The sequence below is a fragment of the Oncorhynchus mykiss genome, chromosome 28 (genome assembly GCF_013265735.2).
Source record: "Oncorhynchus mykiss isolate Arlee chromosome 28, USDA_OmykA_1.1, whole genome shotgun sequence".
Lineage (NCBI taxonomy): Eukaryota > Metazoa > Chordata > Actinopteri > Salmoniformes > Salmonidae > Oncorhynchus > Oncorhynchus mykiss.
In genome coordinates, this window is record NC_048592.1 from 5356761 (window position 1) to 5377619 (window position 20859).

At 41.7% G+C, this 20859-nt stretch overlaps 1 protein-coding gene across 1 annotated transcript in view; it reads left to right on the plus strand.

The window, feature by feature from the left end:
• Positions 1–17144, plus strand: part of LOC110508384 — a 102836-nt gene extending 85692 nt beyond the window's left edge. The window contains exon 9 of the mRNA XM_021588884.2: positions 12263–17144. Within this exon, the coding sequence (XP_021444559.2) occupies positions 12263–12850 (588 nt within the window). The 3' untranslated portion in view covers positions 12851–17144. The remainder of the gene's footprint in view (positions 1–12262) is intronic.
• The last annotated feature ends 3715 nt before the right edge of the window (positions 17145–20859 follow it).

A 20859-nucleotide genomic window follows, 5' to 3' on the forward strand; every position in this document is an offset into this window, starting at 1 on the left:
AGTACTTGCCATGTGTATCCTGTAGTAAAACATGGAACTAGATATGGTCCATTAATACTTGCCATGTGTATCCTGTAATAAAACATGAAACTAGATATGGTCCATTAATACTTACCATGTGTATCCTGTAGTACTAATAAATCATGGAACTAGATATGATCCATTAATACTTGCCATGTGTATCCTGTAGTAAAACATGGAACTAGATATGATCCATTAATACTTACCATGTGTATCCTGTAGTAAAACATGGAACTAGATATGGTCCATTAATACTTGCCATGTGAAACCTGTAATAAAACATGGAACTAGATATGGTCCATTAATACTTACCATGTGTATCCTGTAGTACTAATAAAACATGGAACTAGATATGATCCATTAATACTTACCATGTGTATCCTGTAGTAAAACATGGAACTAGATATGATCCATTAATACTTACCATGTGTATCCTGTAGTAAAACATGGAACTAGATATGGTCCATTAATACTTGCTATGTGTGTCCTGTAATAAAACATGGAACTAGATATGGTCCATTAATACTTGCCATGTGTATCCTGTAGTACTTATAAAACATGGAACTAGATATGGACCATTAGTACTTGCCATGTGTATCCTGTAGTAAAACATGGAACTAGATATGGTCCATTTATACTTGCATGTGTATCCTGTAGTAAAACATGGAACTAGTTTTGATCCATTAATACTTGCCATGTGTATCCTGTAGTAAAACATGGAACTAGATATGGTCCATTAATACTTGCCATGTGTATCCTGTAGTACTAATAAAACATGGAACTAGATATGGTCCATTAATACTTGCCATATGTATCCTGTAATAAAACATGGAACTAGATATGATCCATTAGTACTTGCCATGTGTATCCTGTAGTAAAACATGGAACTAGATATGATCCATTGATACTTGCCATGTGTATCCTGTAGTACTAATAAAACATGGAACTAGATATGGTCCATTAGTACTTGCCATGTGTATCCTGTAATAAAACATGGAACTAGATATGATCCATTAGTACTTGCCATGTGTATCCTGTAGTAAAACATGGAACTAGATATGGTCCATTAATACTTGCCATGTGTATCCTGTAGTACTAATGAAACATGGAACTAGATATGGTCCATTAATACTTGCCATGTGTATCCTGTAGTAAAACATGGAACTAGATATGATCCATTAATACTTGCCATGTGTATCCTGTAATAAAACATGGAACTAGATATGGTCCATTAGTACTTGCCATGTGTATCCTGTAATAAAACATGGAACTAGATATGGTCCATTAGTACTTGCCATGTGTATCCTGTAGTAAAACATGGAACTAGATATGATCCATTAAAACTTGCCATGTGTATCCTGTAGTAAAACATGAAACTAGATATGATCCATTAGTACTTGCCATGTGTATCCTGTAATAAATCATGGAACTAGATATGATCCATTAATACTTGCCATGTGTATCCTGTAGTAAAACATGGAACTAGATATGATCCATTAATACTTACCATGTGTATCCTGTAGTAAAACATGGAACTAGATATGGTCCATTAATACTTGCCATGTGTATCCTGTAGTACTTATAAAACATGGAACTAGATATGGTCCATTGGTACTTGCCATGTGTATCCTGTAGTAAAACATGGAACTAGATATGGTCCATTAGTACTTGCCATGTGTATCCTGTAGTACTAATAAAACATGGAACTAGATATGATCCATTAATACGTACCATGTGTATCCTGTAGTAAAACATGGAACTAGATATGGTCCATTAATACTTGCCATGTGTATCCTGTAATAAAACATGGAACTAGATATGGTCCATTAATACTTGCCATATGTATCCTGTAGTAAAACATGGAACTAGATATGGTCCATTAGTACTTGCCATGTGTATCCTGTAGTAAAACATGGAACTAGATATGATCCATTAATACTTGCCATGTGTATCCTGTTATAAATCATGGAACTAGATATGTTCCATTAGTACTTGCCATGTGTATCCTGTAGTAAAACATGGAACTAGATATGATCCATTAATACTTGCCATGTGTATCCTGTAGTACTAATAAAACATGGAACTAGATATGGTCCATTAGTACTTGCCATGTGTATCCTGTAATAAAACATGGAACTATATATTATCCATTAGTACTTGCCATGTGTATCCTGTAGTAAAACATGGAACTAGATATGGTCCATTAATACTTGCCATGTGTATCCTGTAGTACTAATGAAACATGGAACTAGATATGGTCCATTAATACTTGCCATGTGTATCCTGTAGTAAAACATGGAACTAGATATGATCCATTAATACCTGCCATGTGTATCCTGTAATAAAACATGGAACTAGATATGATCCATTAGTACTTGCCATGTGTATCCTGTAATAAAACATGGAACTAGATATGGTCCATTAGTACTTGCCATGTGTATCCTGTAGTACTAATAAAACATGGAACTAGATATGGTCCATTAATACTTGCCATATGTATCCTGTAGTAAAACATGGAACTAGATATGATCCATTAAAACTTGCCATGTGTATCCTGTAGTAAAACATGGAACTAGATATTATCCATTAGTACTTGCCATGTGTATCCTGTAGTAAAACATGGAACTAGATATGGTCCATTAATACTTGCCATGTGTATCCTGTAATAAAACATGAAACTAGATATGGTCCATTAATACTTACCATGTGTATCCTGTAGTACTAATAAATCATGGAACTAGATATGATCCATTAATACTTGCCATGTGTATCCTGTAGTAAAACATGGAACTAGATATGATCCATTAATACTTACCATGTGTATCCTGTAGTAAAACATGGAACTAGATATGGTCCATTAATACTTGCCATGTGAAACCTGTAATAAAACATGGAACTAGATATGGTCCATTAATACTTACCATGTGTATCCTGTAGTACTAATAAAACATGGAACTAGATATGATCCATTAATACTTACCATGTGTATCCTGTAGTAAAACATGGAACTAGATATGATCCATTAATACTTACCATGTGTATCCTGTAGTAAAACATGGAACTAGATATGGTCCATTAATACTTGCTATGTGTGTCCTGTAATAAAACATGGAACTAGATATGGTCCATTAATACTTGCCATGTGTATCCTGTAGTACTTATAAAACATGGAACTAGATATGGTCCATTGGTACTTGCCATGTGTATCCTGTAGTAAAACATGGAACTAGATATGGTCCATTAGTACTTGCCATGTGTATCCTGTAGTACTAATAAAACATGGAAATAGATATGGTCCATTAGTACTTGCCATGTGTTTCCTGTAGTAAAACATGGAACTAGATATGGTCCATTAATACTTGCCATGTGTATCCTGTAATAAAACATGGAACTAGATATGGTCCATTAATACTTGCCATGTGTATCCTGTAGTAAAACATGGAACAAGATATGATCCATTAAAACTTGCCATGTGTATCCTGTAGTAAAACATGGAACTAGATATGATCCATTAGTACTTGCCATGTGTATCCTGTAATAAAACATGGAACTATATATGATCCATTAATACTTACCATGTGTATCCTGTAGTAAAACATGGAACTAGATATGATCCATTAATACTTACCATGTGTATCCTGTAGTAAAACATGGAACTAGATATGGTCCATTAATACTTGCTATGTGTATCCTGTAATAAAACATGGAACTAGATATGGTCCATTAGTACTTGCCATGTGTATCCTGTAATACTAATAAAACATGGAACTAGATATGGTCCATTAATACTTGCCATGTGTATCCTGTAGTAAAACATGGAACTAGATATGGTCCATTAATACTTGCCATGTGTATCCTGTAATAAAACATGAAACTAGATATGGTCCATTAATACTTACCATGTGTATCCTGTAGTACTAATAAAACATGGAACTAGATATGATCCATTAATACTTACCATGTGTATCCTGTAGTAAAACATGGAACTAGATATTATCCATTAATTCTTACCATGTGTATCCTGTAGTAAAACATGGAACTTGATATGGTCCATTAATACTTGCTATGTGTGTCCTGTAATAAAACATGGAACTAGATATGGTCCATTAATACTTGCCATGTGTATCCTGTAGTACTTATAAAACATGGAACTAGATATGGTCCATTAGTACTTGCCATGTGTATCCTGTAGTAAAACATGGAACTAGATATGGTCCATTAATACTTGCCATGTGTATCCTGTAATAAAACATGGAACTAGATATGGTCCATTTATACTTGCATGTGTATCCTGTAGTAAAACATGGAACTAGTTTTGATCCATTAATACTTGCCATGTGTATCCTGTAGTAAAACATGGAACTAGATATGGTCCATTAATACTTGCCATGTGTATCCTGTAGTACTAATAAAACATGGAACTAGATATGGTCCATTAATACTTGCCATATGTATCCTGTAATAAAACATGGAACTAGATATGATCCATTAATACTTGCCATGTGTATCCTGTAGTACTAATAAAACATGGAACTAGATATGGTCCATTAATACTTGCCATGTGTATCCTGTAGTAAAACATGGAACTAGATATGGTCCATTAGAACTTGCCATGTGTATCATGTAGTACTAATAAAACATGGAACTAGATATGGTCCATTAATACTTGCCATGTGTATCCTGTAATAAAACATGGAACTAGATATGGTCCATTAATTCTTGCCATGTGTATCCTGTAATAAAACATGGAACTAGATATGGTCCATTAATACTTGCCATGTGTATCCTGTAATAAAACATGGAACTAGATATGGTCCATTAATTCTTGCCATGTGTATCCTGTAATAAAACATGGAACTAGATATGGTCCATTAATACTTGCCATGTGTATTCTGTAGTACTAATAAAACATGGAACTAGATATGGTCCATTAATACCTGCCATGTGTATTCTGTAGTACTAATAAAACATGGAACTAGATATGGTCCATTAATACTTGCCATGTGTATCCTGTAGTACTATTAAAACATGGACCTAGATATGGTCAATTACAGTGCCTTGCGAAAGTATTCGGCCCCCTTGAACTTTGCGACCTTTTGCCACATTTCAGGCTTCAAACATAAAGATATAAAACTGTATTTTTTTGTGAAGAATCAACAACAAGTGGGACACAATCGTGAAGTGGAACGACATTTATTGGATATTTCAAACTTTTTTAACAAATCAAAAACTGAAAAATTGGGCGTGCAAAATTATTCAGCCCCCTTAAGTTAATACTTTGTAGCGCCACCTTTTGCTGCGATTACAGCTGTAAGTCGCTTGGGGTATGTCTCTATCAGTTTTGCACATCGAGAGACTGAAATTTTTTCCCATTCCTCCTTGCAAAACAGCTCGAGCTCAGTGAGGTTGGATGGAGAGCATTTGTGAACAGCAGTTTTCAGTTCTTTCCACAGATTCTCGATTGGATTCAGGTCTGGACTTTGACTTGGCCATTCTAACACCTGGATATGTTTATTTTTGAACCATTCCATTGTAGATGTTGCTTTATGTTTTGGATCATTGTCTTGTTGGAAGACAAATCTCCGTCCCAGTCTAAGGTCTTTTGCAGACTCCATCAGGTTTTCTTCCAGAATGGTCCTGTATTTGGCTCCATCCATCTTCCCATCAATTTTAACCATCTTCCCTGTCCCTGCTGAAGAAAAGCAGGACCAAACCATGATGCTGCCACCACCATGTTTGACAGTGGGGATGGTGTGTTCAGAGTGATCAGCTGTGTTGCTTTTACGCCAAACATAACATTTTGCATTGTTGCCAAAGAGTTCAATTTTGGTTTCATCTGACCAGAGCACCTTCTTCCACATGTTTGGTGTGTCTCCCAGGTGGCTTGTGGCAAACTTTAAACGACACTTTTTATGGATATCTTTAAGAAATGGCTTTCTTCTTGCCACTCTTCCATAAAGGCCAGATTTGTGCAATATACGACTGATTGTTGTCCTATGGACAGAGTCTCCCACCTCAGCTGTAGATCTCTGCAGTTCATCCAGAGTGATCATGGGCCTCTTGGCTGCATCTCTGATCAGTCTTCTCCTTGTATGAGCTGAAAGTTTAGAGGGACGGCCAGGTCTTGGTAGATTTGCAGTGTTCTGATACTCCTTCCATTTCAATATTATCGCTTGCACAGTGCTCCTTGGGATGTTTAAAGCTTGGGAAATCTTTTTGTATCCAAATCCGGCTTTAAACTTCTTCACAACAGTATCTCGGACCTGCCTGGTGTGTTCCTTGTTCTTCATGATGCTCTCTGCGCTTTTAACGGACCTCTGAGACTATCACAGTGCAGGTGCATTTATACGGAGACTTGATTACACACAGGTGGATTGTATTTATCATCATTAGTCATTTAGGTCAACATTGGATCATTCAGAGATCCTCACTGAACTTCTGGAGAGAGTTTGCTGCACTGAAAGTAAAGGGGCTGAATAATTTTGCACGCCCAATTTTTCAGTTTTTGATTTGTTAAAAAAGTTTGAAATATCCAATAAATGTCATTCCACTTCATGATTGTGTCCCACTTGTTGTTGATTCTTCACAAAAAAATACAGCTTTATATCTTTATATTTGAATCCTGAAATGTGGCAAAAGGTCGCAAAGTTCAAGGGGGCCGAATACTTTCGCAAGGCACTGTAAATCTTGCCCTGTGAAAAGCATTTTTTACACACGTTGCTTCTTGAAAATCGGATGTGTCATAAATTCATCGGAAAACATGGTTTGGCCTGTCCCGGGTGGCGCAGTGGTTAAGAGCGTTGTACTGCAGTGCCAGCTGTGCCACCAGAGACTCTGGGTTCGTGCCCAGGTTCTGTCGTAACCGGCCGCGACCGGGAGGTCAGTGGGGCGACGCACAATTGGCCTAGCGTCGTCCGGGTTAGGGAGGGTTTGGCCGGTAGGGAAATCCTTGTCTCATCGCGCACCAGTGACTCCTGTGGCGGGCCGGGCTCAGTGCACGCTAACCACGCTAACCAAGGTTGCCAGGTGCACCGTGTTTCAAATTGGTGCGGCTGGCTTCCGGGTTGGATGGCGCTGTGTTAAGAAGCAGTTCGGCTTGGTTGGGTTGTGTATCGGAGGACGCATGACTTTCAACCTTCGTCTCTCCCGAGCCCGTACGGGAGTTGTAGCGATGAGACAAGATAGTAGCTACTAAACAATTGGATACCACAAAATTGGGGAGAAAAAGGGGTAAAATTTAAACAAACAAACAAACAAACAAAAAACAACATGGTTTAGTGGTTTGGCTGTTATCCCTGACACACACCATTCTATTTTCTCCACTACTTGTTTGGGCTGACTGTGGTGAAATGTAACTGGTTTATCCAGTGGTTAGGTAACTCTGCCACACAGCCCAGCCAGAACACACAGCAGGCTGATAACACAGTTTACTCTGCCTGAGCAAAATGGGTCAGGTTACTGCACTGTTTCAACACACACACACACACACACACACACACGCACACACACAGTTCAATGTTTGCACGTACACATATTGTACACAGACACTCACAGACACATTTATACAGTCATGAGGGCAATAAAAACCACTCACTATATCATCAAAGGCCTCACAGGTCTACTGTTCTTGACATATGCTACAGTACATATACTGTAATATAAATATAAATAAAGTACTGTGTCATGACACATTACAATACCGTAACATTGACTTATACTGTAAAAAAGCAAATGCTACTGTAAATGGAATTAATTTATAAATGGATGAATGAATACAATTTGTTTTCACAGTATTTCTACTTCAATTTCAAGGGATTACCTGCTATGTAAAGTGTTTGCAAACATTAAAGCATATTAATGAATATTTGGTGTTTTATACACTATATATACAGTGCCTTGCGAAAGTATTCGGCCCCCTTGAACTTTGCGACCTGTTGCCACATTTCAGGCTTCATTCTTCACAAAAAAATACAGTTTTATGTCTTTATGTTTGAAGCCTGAAATGTGGCAAAAGCTCGCAAAGTTCAAGGGGGCCGAATACTTTCGCAAGGCACTGTACTTAAAAGAATGTTTGACTCCCCTTCAAATTCGTGGATTCGGCTATTTCAGCCAAACCCGTTGCTGACAGGTGTATACAATAGAGCACGCAGCCTTGCAATCTCCATAGATAAGCATTGGCCTTACTGAAAAGCTCAGTGACTTTTAATGTGAACCGTCATGGAATGTCACCTTTCCAACAAGTCAGTTCGTCAAATTTCTGCACTGCTAGAGCTGCCCCGGTCAACTGTTAGATCTGCCCCGGTCAACTGTTAGAGCTGCCCCGGTCAACTGTTAGAGCTGCCACGGTCAACTGTTAGAGCTGCCCCGTCAACTGCTAGAGCTGCCCCGGTCAACTGCTGGAGCTGCCCCGGACAACTGCTAGAGCTGCCCCGGACAACTGCTAGAGCTGCCCCGGTCAACTGCTAGAGCTGCCCCGGTCAACTGTTAGAGCTGCCACGGTCAACTGTTAGAGCTGCCCTGTCAACTGCTAGAGCTGCCCCGGTCAACTGCTGGAGCTGCCCCGGACAACTGCTAGAGCTGCCCCGGTCAACTGCTAGAGCTGCCCCGGTCAACTGCTAGAGCTGCCCCGGTCAACTGTTAGAGCTGCCCCGGTCAACTGTTAGAGCTGCCCCGGTCAACTGTTAGAGCTGCCCCGTCAACTGCTAGAGCTGCCCCGGTCAACTGCTGGAGCTGCCCCGGTCAACTGTTGGAGCTGCCCCGGTCAACTGTTAGAGCTGCCCCGGTCAATTGTAAGTGCTGTTATTGTGAAGTGGAAATGTCTAGGATCAACAACAGCTCAGCCACGAAGTGGTAGGCCACACAAGCTCACAGAACGGGACCACCAAGTGCTCACTACCAAGTTGCAACACTCACTACCAAGTTCCAAACTGCCTCTGGAAGCAACATTAGCGCAATAACTGTAAGTCGTGAGCTTCATGAAATGGGTTTTTGATGGCCGAGCATCCGCACACAAGCCTAAGATCACCATGCGCAATGCCAAGCGCCAGCTGGAGTGGTGTAAAGCTCGCTGCTATTGGACTCTGGAGCTGTGGAAACACGTTCTCTGGAGTGAGGAATCACGCTTCACCATCTGGCAGTCCGACAGACAAATTTTGGTTTGGCAGAAGCCAAGAGAACGCTATCTTCCCAAATGCATAGTGCCAACTGTAAAGTTTGGTGGAGGAATAGCAAAGGCTTCGAAACTGGCAGCGTCTCAACAGCAAAACATACCATATGTAACGTCCGTCGTTAAATGAAGACCAAGGTGCAGCGTACATTTTATTTTAAATGTTCCACCAAAATCAACAAACAACTCAACGAACGTAAAGCTAGGAGTGCAACACATGCAACACACAAAGACAAGATCCCACAACAGAAGGTGGGAAAAAGGGCTGCCTAAGTATGATCCCCAATCAGAGACAACGATAGACAGCTGCCTCTGATTGGGAACCATACTCGGCCAACAAAGAAATATAAAATAGATTTCCCACCCTAGTCACACCCTGACCTACCAAGTAGAGAATGTAAAGGATCTCTAAGGTCAGGGAGTGACACCATAAGGATATGCCAAAAATCTTAAACATTTATGTAATGAACACGAGGGAGACAGAGAGCTGGTTTCAAGCGCAAGGCACAGCAGGTGTTTAATGTAAAAGACCACAGGAGGAGGCAGATAGCTGGGTACAGCCTGCAACTGTACAGGCAGGGATAAGGCTAGTAATGTCGTCCGGGAGATCAGGCAATGGGTTGATAACAGGAAATCCTGTTAATGTACAGACAGGGAATAGGCAAAAGGCGTCATTAGTGAGGCAGGCATACACGGGAGGAGTAAATTACAGGAAAATCAGAGCTCCAAATAGAAGTGTCAAAAACAAACAATATCTGCAAAGAACTGAACTAAATAGTGTGTGAAAAGGAGGTCGTAGAGTTCGTCGATTCGTTCCTCCTGTCGGGCTAGACGTAGCTGCAGCTCCGCTGAATCCATCTGTTGTTTTTGGGTGGGGTATTCTGTAATGAACACGAGGGAAACAGAGAGCTGGTTTCAAGCGCAGGGCGCAGCAGGTGTTTAGTGTAGAGGACCACAGGAGGCAGGTAGCTGGGACCAGGGGCAGGCAGCAGGTCATACACAGGGGGTCCAAAAAGGCAACAGTACAGCCAGAGAAAGGGCTAGTAACGTCACCTGGGAGATCAGGCAATAGGTTGATAACAGGAAATCCGACAGGGTAAGGTGCAGGCAGAGAATAGGCAAAAGGCGTCGTTAGTGAGGTAGGCAAAAACTATCATACACAGGAGGAGTACATTACGGAAGAACCAGAGCTCTGAATAGAAGTGTGTCAAAAACAAACAATACCTCACAGTGATGGGGTGCAAAGAACTGGACTACATAGTATGTGATAATGACATACAGGTGTGTGATCAGAATTTGGGTGACTCAGATCTGGAGAGTGAGCTGGTTCATGGGATCTATGTGTTTGAGAGTGTGAGCTGGAAAGTGAGCTGCATTCAGGGGATCTACGAGTATGAGAGTGTGAGTTGGAAGCAGATGATACAATTTAAGGTTTATGGTCAATCTATTTGGTTTTTCCAAAATTCATTACAGTTTAAAATGTTCAATAAGTTCAAATTCAGTCCATCATTCATTTAAAATTCCAAATAATAAACAATTCAAATTAGGCAAAACAAATGGTCATCCAAAAAACAAAAACAAAGCAATCAATCAATCAAAATAATAAAAAAAAATCTGTCAGTCCATTTAGTCATTCAATCTGTCCACAATGTGTCTGTGTCTTTGTGTTGGGGGAGGGGAAGGGTGGCGTCTGAGTTGGCAGTTGCTGAAGGGAATTGGCAGTTGGGGTTGGTCGGTGCTGTGTCCAGGTTTAGTGCTGGTGTTGTGGCTTGGACTGGGAAAGCCTCGGTTTATACTGGTGTTGGGGCCAGGACTGGGAAAGCCTCGGTTTATACTGGTGTTGGGGCCAGGACTGGGAAAGCCTCGGTTTATACTGGTGTTGGGGCCAGGACTGGGAAAGCCTCGGTTTATACTGGTGTTGGGGCCAGAACTGGAAAAGCCTCGGTTTATACTGGTGTTGGGGCCAGGACTGGGAAAGCCTCGGTTTATACTGGTGTTGGGGCCAGGACTGGATGTCATGCTTGGACCGGGACTGGTGCTGGGTCTTGTGCTGGAGACTGGGGAAAAAACAGGAACCAGGAGCTGTGGCTGCCGCAGGTGCTGGATCTGGTGTTGGAGCCTGGGGAAAAAACAGGAACCAGGAGCTGTGGCTGCTGCAGGTGCTGGGTCTGGTGCTGGAGACTGGGGAAAAAACAGGAACCAGGAGCTGTGGCTGCTGCAGGTGCTGGGTCTGGTGCTGGAGACTGGGGAAAAAACAGGAACCAGGAGTTGTGGCTGCTGCAGGTGCTGGGTCTGGTGCTGGAGACTGGGGAAAAAACAGGAACCAGGAGCTGTGGCTGCTGCAGGTGCTGGGTCTGGTGCTGGAGACTGGGGAAAAACAGGAACCAGGAGCTGTGGCTGCTGCAGGTGCTGGGTCGGGATCTGGGTCTGTAGCAGGGAGGAAGGACAACCTGACGAGCAGACACACTGGGAGCCCTAGACCAGAGGTCAATGGTGGTACTTCCATGTGGTCCGCTCGCACCAGGTGAAGGTTTGCTGTTTGGTCCCTCCTCCACCCCTCTTCTGGTGTTCTGGTGCTGTGACTGGGTCTGGTGCTGGATATGGTACTGTACTGTATACTGTGGGGTGGAATAACAGAACCATTCAAAATGCAGCAATTCTTTCCCCGCCCACAACAATATCCCACAATGCCAGACCATAATGTACTGTATGCTGCAGTTAAAAGTTTCCAAGTATTTCACTGTTGATAAAAAAAGGAATTAACGTATAATTGACAGTTTTTTGTTACAGTGTACCCTGTAAAATACAGGTGTTGAATTGAGCATTATGTATAATAAAAATACAATTTAGTACAACACATTTTTAGTAGACCAAAATCATTGTGGTCAAATATTGCAATATTTTGTAATCCTTTATTTGAATGTACAGTAAGTGATATTCTCATGTGTTATAACCTTCTCGCCATTGAACAAAAGACTGCATGTATAAGATGTGTGTAACCACAGTTGTACTGTATGTGGCTCTGAAAGCACAGTGTTTCAGTGTGTCTTCTCCTTCTCTCTGTCTTGACTTCAGATTTCTGACACCTACTCCACTGTGTGTAAAACCCAGAAGAAGAAACCTCCCCCGGACAACAATGGAGCCAATACCCTCCCCCAAAACCAGTGCTCTGTGGAGGAGAATGGAGGAGGTGGGGGAGGAGGAGCAGGAGGGAATGGGGCGTGGGCCGGTTCCGGGGGAGGGGTGAGGGGTCGTGGCCGGGGGATCCAGGGTGGTCAGGCCCGATCCCACGAGGAGCCCTGCTACGCGCCAGTTGGTGACAGGACCTGGCCCGCCTGTGTGGTAGCCAAGTCTGCCCCGGCGTACGCCACTATAGACTCCCACCGGAAACGTGAGCAGGCAGGTACCAATATTGGTGTACTGGGGTCAAACGCCACACTGAAGCCCAAGAAGAAGCTTCCTCAGCAGGAAGCGCTGACTCCAGGGGCCCCGGGCCCCCAGGGACCTCCAGCAGGTCCCCTGGCCCCTCTAACCAAGGCCCTGCCTGGGGGGGAGAACTTCTATGAGACCATCAGTGATGTGAAACAGGGTGCTAACACAGCCAGCACCACCACCATCTTCACTTTCAACGACGGGATGGAGATGTACGTCACTGGCCTGTAGCTGAGAGACACTGGCTCACACACTGTGGGGATCAGACCTGTTTGGGTTCTTCTGACCCTGTCTACACCTGGTATGAGCTATGAAAGGGACTGGCAACAATGCATATAGCAATGAGACCCACTGGTGAAACCAAGCATCGGAAGTCACTTTCATAATACAATGTCTCCAGTGACATGATTATGGCCACATCCAGTGACAAAAGAAGAAGACAATGTTTGGAGGTGGATGTGGAGGCATTCACCAGGTTTAGACAAGGTCTCTGACCCAGGGGCAGACACCAGACCCAACCAGTGGTGGAAATTGACTTTTTGGTTCACTGACTGGGGGATTCCAGATAGGGGTTCCAGTGCCAGTCGTAGCTTTGAAAGGAACCCAGTTCCAGGGGTCCCTCCTCATTTACACCACTGGACCAACAGAACCAGAACTACTCTACGTCTTTGAGATGTATCACAGAGCCAGTCTCGCTAACCCAGTCTGGCTAACCCGAGACTGAATCATTCGAGCCAGACTCCAACAACAGGTCCAACGAGACCAGACTGAGCATCACGTTTTGCACTGGATAACAGTGTCACTATTCACTTTACCTTACCTTACACACCCATTTGTGTGACATTTTACATATATATTTATTTTTGTATAAAGATGGTACCCTTAATAAAGCATGCCCTGTACAGAACGCACAACATGATAACACGCAATCACAGATACATGTGCAAACACACACACACTGTAGGAAAACATTGTTGTGCATGAAAACACACATTCTCACAAAGATGACAGAGGAAAGAAGTGTGGAGACACCCAGGTGGCTTCACTTACAAGTCCCCACCCCCTGATGACATTATCGATGGTGTCACTGGTAGCTTCACTTAGAAGACTACTGACTAACTACATTAGGAGTCTTTTTCTACGGCAATACAGGGGTAATACAGGCCTACTTCAAACATTTTAGATATTTTTTGTTAATAATTATTATTAAATTCATTTCGATTGATCAGGTAGCACCCCTACTTCCCGCGGCTATGTTTATATTGTTCCTTTCTGTTCCTCTTTAAACCTCTGAAATATATATATTTTCTTTACATTTAGCTCAACATTAAATGACTTCACCAATCAGTGCGGATCGAGCAGATTGCTATGGAGCGGGCAAGCTATTTACATGCATTGGACAGACGAGTGTTGAGCACAATATGCGACTGAAATTTGGCCAGTGGGGAGTGAGCGAGAGAGGGTGAAGAAGGCTTGGCTTGATGCGCTGGGCATCTTGTTGTTATGATATACATTATCGGAATTAGGGCCACAAAATTATACCTACGGAGGAGTGGCTTCTATGAAGGAACTTAGAATGTCTTTGAGCTTCAGAGAGTTGGCTTAATGTTGGACCAGCTAGCTAGCTAGCTAACTAACAAGCTTCTGTGTGTAGAGCGGCACCAGAATGAAAAGAAGAACATGTCTTACCTTTTTGTGGTTAATAAATGTGAAAAGTGATAATTATAGTATCCTTAACTAGCATTGAAAAGGTTCATCTATTCTTCTCTAATAAAAACATCTCTCTCTAATTTCTGAATCACGCTTGTAACATCAGTAGACTACTAGACTATACTTCGGAGGGGGAAGGACAGGTTGCCTACACATGCACACACACTGGCAAAGATGTTCAGCTGGCAGGAATACGTTTCTGAGTGACATAGTGAGGGCTTTGCATAGGCGTTTTGTTGCGTTTTTTGTGGGAATGTAAAAAAAAAATCCCGGAACGTAAGATAACATTATTAACCAGTTCCCATGCTTTTAAAATAACAGTTCTGTTCCGGAATAGTATATATTAGTTTAATTTGCGGTTGTGATTCTGTACATCTAAATGTTTTGTTATTTTACAGGTTTTTGGTTCTGTTCTCTGAACCGGTTCTAACCCCTGACGGTAACATACTCTAACCTGGAGGAGGCGCTCTCGTCTCAAACCCAACACTCTCCTGTACAACTTTTCCTTTTTGGTGTTCAAGGTAGAAATTGCCCCTAACCACAGATCTATAGCCCATACATACAGTACGCTGAAGATGTCTTGTAGCTGTACGTGGCTTTGGATGAAAACGGTATGGTGGTATACGTCTACATAGAGCAATCATTCACTATACATCTGAAATACATCTATCAGACTTACATGCAGGGATTTTGAGCAACTTTATTTTAATCTTGTAGATATTAGTCTTGTAGAGATGTATCGAGCTCATCCGGGTTGATAGGTCAGGGTAAAATGGCCACCGTTGTTCTTGTTGTCAGTGGTGACACAGTTCAAGCGAAGCAGTGGTCCACCTCAAGTTGCCTCACACTGTTAATTCCATCCAGAACTATTGAGCTTTGACCACAGTGACTGACCACAGAGCAACAACTGACAAACTTATTGGGATAGTTCAACCCCACACCTAAGTCCTCCCTTTTCACATCTCAAAAGTGGTCTAATGTTGAGTTGAATTCATATACCACAAGGTCTGTGGTGTAGAGCCTTGTAGAGAAATTCGCAGGACTTATGTTACAGACACACAGAGAAATCGGACTGCCGATAGGTATTTAGCACAGTAGAAGGCTGCAGTGGCGTGTCTAGAACATGTTAAACGGGTGGACAAGGTGAGGCACATACCCAGTTTAGACGGGAATAACATTTACAACCTTAATCGATGTGCTTGCTTGTGCTCAAACATTTTTGGTGGGCTTCATAGTAAAGACACTGTGCACCCGTCATTTGAATGGAAAGGGACATTTACAAACACCAGAAGTGTAATGACATTCGGCCTACAAGTGGTGTGTATTCATGGATGCCAAAATAAGCCAGGCTTCCCTCTGAAATATTACAATTAATACAATGATTTCTCATTGGTGTCTATTCATGTTTAATCATTTTCCGTAAAATTCTCAAGAGGCTGAATCTATTTCACCGGAGCGAGGGAAACAGGGCCTCTCTGGGCCATCCCCTGGACACGCCACTAGGATGCAATTCCTTCTCTTTCTAGAACAAAATATGTCCCTGCTGTGTGCCGACCTGGTGCCGACAAACTTGCGGTTTCTACTTGTAGAATCTCAATGCTCGTCAGTGGCCTTAAACGGAACTTTGATCCAATCAGAGAGCACTAACCTCCACATAGGGGAGTGACAAGAAATAGTAAAGAATAGGGACCTTTCCCGGTGTAATCCTCCACCTTTTCATCAGAATTGTCCTAGCTAAAAGAATAGAGCTGCAAAATGCATAGATTTTTTTCTTGAGCAATCTTGACATATTTTATGTCTAGGAGTTTTGTGCTTGAAGAAAGATTTTTAGTTAGGTTCAGTTTGATAATGTGCAGCCGCTCAATAGTTAGCTAGCGAGCTCACATTAGCTTGCTAACTGAGCCAGGCAGTCACACACACTTCATATGAAACTAATCGAGTTGGTAAGTACATATGGTGACAACATTTAAAATATGCAAATGAGGGACAACAGGATGATTTTTACAGGACATTTGAATAGCCTACATGGAATTTTTTGGGCAGGGCAGCACATTGCTCCCCCCCCTCCCCCAAAAAATACCCCCAAAAATACCCTCAAACACCAAGTTAGGCATACCACGTTTAAAAATAGACCATCACTGTCAATCGTGAATGATAATTCTTCCTGATTTACCAGTGAAATGTCCAAACTGCATGCCAATCATTTGATCTCAATCAGTTTCATTGGAATATCCATTAAGATCTCCTTGAATTACTGTTTTGTGACTAAATTAGAGCTGATGGTGTTAACAAACTATTAGCCTTCCTGTATTTTGAGTTTTGGACACATTATCTTTTGTTTTTTAACATTCAGCTGACCTAAAATCTCATAAGAAATTAGATGGTGTTTTTGGTGTAACAACAACATTATGATATTATATCTGAGTCTGTTATGTAAAATACAAATGATCATTATGTTTTGATCTAACTTTACTACAGAGCCAGCGCCAGAACAAATCAGTTGGACGGGCATTTGATTTCCATATGGGGGGGGGGCATGTTTTTTCACAGGAACTATGTGCTTTTTTTAAAGGGTTTTATAGTAAAGACATGTAATTTAACTGCATTTTTTTTTAACCTTTTAATGTTAAACACAACTTGTCTTCATCTGATTGTCAAACAAATCACTTCAAAAAGTAGGTTACCTTCACACGTTCGTCCAAAATCCGTGTTGTAGAGTACTTAAGTAAAAATACTTGAAAGTACTACTGCTTTTAAATGCTAGTAAAACTAAGTGCATCCTCAACCGATTGCTGCCCGCACCCTCCCGCCCGACTAGCATCACTACTCTGGACGGTTCTGACCTAGAATACGTGGACAACTACAAATACCTAGGTATCTGGTTAGACTGTAAACTCTCCTTCCAGACTCACATTAAGCATCTCCAATCAAAAATGAAATCTAGAATCGGCTTCCTATTTCACAACAAAGCATCCTTCACTCATGCTGCCAAACATACCCTCATAAAACTGACTATCCTACCGATCCTTGACTTCGGTGATGTCATTTACAAAATAGCCCCCAACACTCTACTCAGCAAACTGGACGTAGTCTATCACAGTGCCATCCATTTTATCACCAAAGCCCCATATACTACCTACCACTCACTGCGACCTGTATGTTCTCGTTGGGAGGCCCTCAATACATATCCGTCGTCAAACCCACTGGCTCCAGGTCATCTATAAGTCTTTGCTAGGTAAATCCCAGGCTTATCTCAGCTCACTGGTCACCATAGCAACATCCACCCATAGCACGCGCTCCAGCAGGTATTTTGCACTGGTCACCCCCAACGCCAACACTTACTTTGGCCGCCTTTCCTTCCAGTTCTCTGCTGCCAATGACTGGAACGAATTGCAAAAATCACTGAGGCTGGAGTCTTATATCTCCCTCTCTAACTTTAAGTATCAGCTGTCAGAGCAGCTTATCGATCACTGTACCTGTTCACAGCCCATCTGTAAATAGCCCACCCAACTAGCTCATCCCCATATTATTACTTACCCTCTTGCTCTTTTGCACCCCAGTATCTCTACTTGCACATCATCATCTGCACATCTATCACTCCAGTATTAATGCTAAATTGTCATTATTTTCACCTCTAGGGCCTATTTATTGCCTTACCTCCCTACTCTTCTACATTTGCACACACTGTACATAGATTTTTCTATTTTTCTGTTTTGTTTTTTTCACACTGCTTTGCTTTATCCTGGTCACCACATCCTTATGATACTGTATACATTTTAATAAGCTCAATGTGACTGCAAGAGACAGGTTGGAATGTCTGACTGAAATACGGAAGAAATCAACCTTTTTTTCTAAATTAGGGGTGTTTGAATTTGTTGAACAATTTCGGGTCATGATTGGTTGCGGAATGCGGGAACAAAGCCAAAGGGCAAAAATGCGGGACTGTCCCACACAATCCGGGACATGTGGTAACCCAGCACAATGCACACAGTACTAAATGCTTTACCAAGCTAGCGATCTAGAAGATAACTGAATTCCCTCATTATCCCATACTGCCAGTGCCAGTTCGCTTTCTTGCTAACGTTAGCTAAACAGTTAGCATCGCCATTTAGCACAACATAACTAGATAGCTACTTCTAGACAGCAAACATGTAGCTGCTTCATTCAAAAACGAATCAATTTAAATACAATGTTACTAGCTATGCTAGCTACGGTAACGGCAGATCTCCTCTTCGTCAGAAGAGGAGTAAGGATCGGACCAAGATGCGGCGTGATAAGTGTTCATGACGATTTTAATAAGAAAAGCCTGAACACTATGAAATACAAAACAATAAACGATAACGTGAAATAAACCAAACCGAAACACAAACATAGACTGCCCAGCCCAACTCACGCCCTGACCATACTAAATAAAGACAAAACAAAGGAAATAAAGGTCTGAACGTGACAGTTACCTAGTTCTGGCCATCTGGTTAGTATCAACAAGGGCTTACTACAAATTCTAACAAGCTAGCAACAACATTAGCACACCTTGCTAGTTAGCTTACATTAGCTACACTACAGCATGCATTAGCCCAACAAGGTGCTTGGCCTGGAGAATTTAAACGGAGGAAGTCAAAGGTAAAACTGTTCTATGGGAAAAGCAAAACGTTAACTGCAGACACTCTGCTAAGTACCTATCAGCAGTCCGATTTCTCTGTGTTTCTGACCCTGTAGTCTCAAATTAATGGGGATGATTGGCACCTTCTAAGTATATTTTGGGGTAAGCTGTCCCAAAGAGTGCCCTTTTGGTTTTATTTATTGTCGATTTTTATTCAAGTTCATTGTTTGCAAAACTCCTGGAGCTAGACACAATTTTCTTTGCATGGCAACATACACACACACTCTCGGCAAAGCCATCAGGTCGGGGAAACGGCGTGGGATGGGTAGATATTTCACAGAACAACAGATGTCACAATCTCTACGCTGGACCTTTTGTTAGCTTATCCCTGAGAGATAGAAAGAAAGAAAGGTATGAGATGCATCAGCATTGGCAGTTCATGTGTCATTTCTATTGGCTGTTGTTAACATGACATTTTATGGCCAGGATAATGGAGTATTGGAGGGCTGCAGGGCTATTGGCTGTATTATGCAGTAAGTGTAGTGAAGGGCGTTTGTTATTCGCTCCCCAGGCAGAAGTCAATGCCAGGACTCTACTGCTGCTTTCTGAGCTGCAGTCTGTCAGTTGGAACAGCATAAAATGACCAGTGAGCGTCTTTTGGAAAGCCCCCCTCTCTAGCCTGTGCTGAAAGTGGTGTTCGATAGTAAACTATCTCTTTCCCATGTAGCTCTTTGGTAAATGGGAAATAGCTTAGAAAGAAGAACTGTGACACTAGGGGTTTAATAGGGGGGTGTAATCAAGTCAAGAGGTAAAGAGGGACACAAACTGCTCAGGGACCGAGAGACGTAGATGTATGTGGGATGAATAATAACAGTATGTGTTATAACAAGCCCTCTAAAGTTAGGAGAGTGTGTGGAAAATGGAGTTCTGCAATGGAAAAACGTTAAGTTAGCGTGTATAGGTTTACTATAAAATACATCTTATGAAATGCACTCTGTATTTTCTTAATGTATTGTTTTGTATTTTCTTAATGTATTGTTTATGTTTGGTTTTTACCTATTGACCATGATACGTGTTTAAATAGCGGATGCCACTGCCATGAAGACGGCAGTTGTTTCTTTAATACTGTTGGTGCATTTTCTTTCTGCTTGAAACAAAATGCATGTTTTTGACCAGATGAAAATGAAAAAAGTAACAAAATATTGTGCTACCTAATTTATTTCCTGATGTTTGTTTTTTGTTTTCCTGACTTGTAATGGGGGGGGGGGGGTGTATATAACCTTTGATGTTGCTTCTTCTGAGGGACTCATGGAGAGATATGGGGTTGGAGCAGAACATGGGCTGGGGGTAATGCCGACCCTGCATGCTTTCAACATCAATAGTGCAGCATATGTGTGATATGACCAATGACTAACAGCTGAGATGATTTGAGCAGCTTTTGGGCACAGATCTAGCATCATCTAGCACTGCCACTGCTAGTCGCCTGCGGAAATTCACTGACCTTTCATTCAACCCGTTTAGCACAGACTGAATCTACAAAGACATGGCAGGACCAAGACCAAATAAAGGCTAAACAGTACTTACTGAGACATCTTTCGCAACTGCATATTTTGGCAAATAATGTACTGTGCATCAATTTATATTTCCTGTTACCTTTCAGTTTAGCACAAACATAACTGACGAAGACATGTTGAGGCAAATGGTGTAATGTGTAATATTATTGTTGTGATGTTATACATAACTATTTGACTTGTTGTTGGTGGTATGCTGAAAGACTTGGTGTTGGTGGAAATATGAATGGTTATCACAGATGTGGTTTTACATTGGAGCAAAGAATGGGTAGCTTACTTATCTCCTAAATGTGAAGGCCCAATGGCTTGTCATTGCTAGCTTCTGTGGTCTAGGATGTTTTAACGTGGCACAGGGTTTT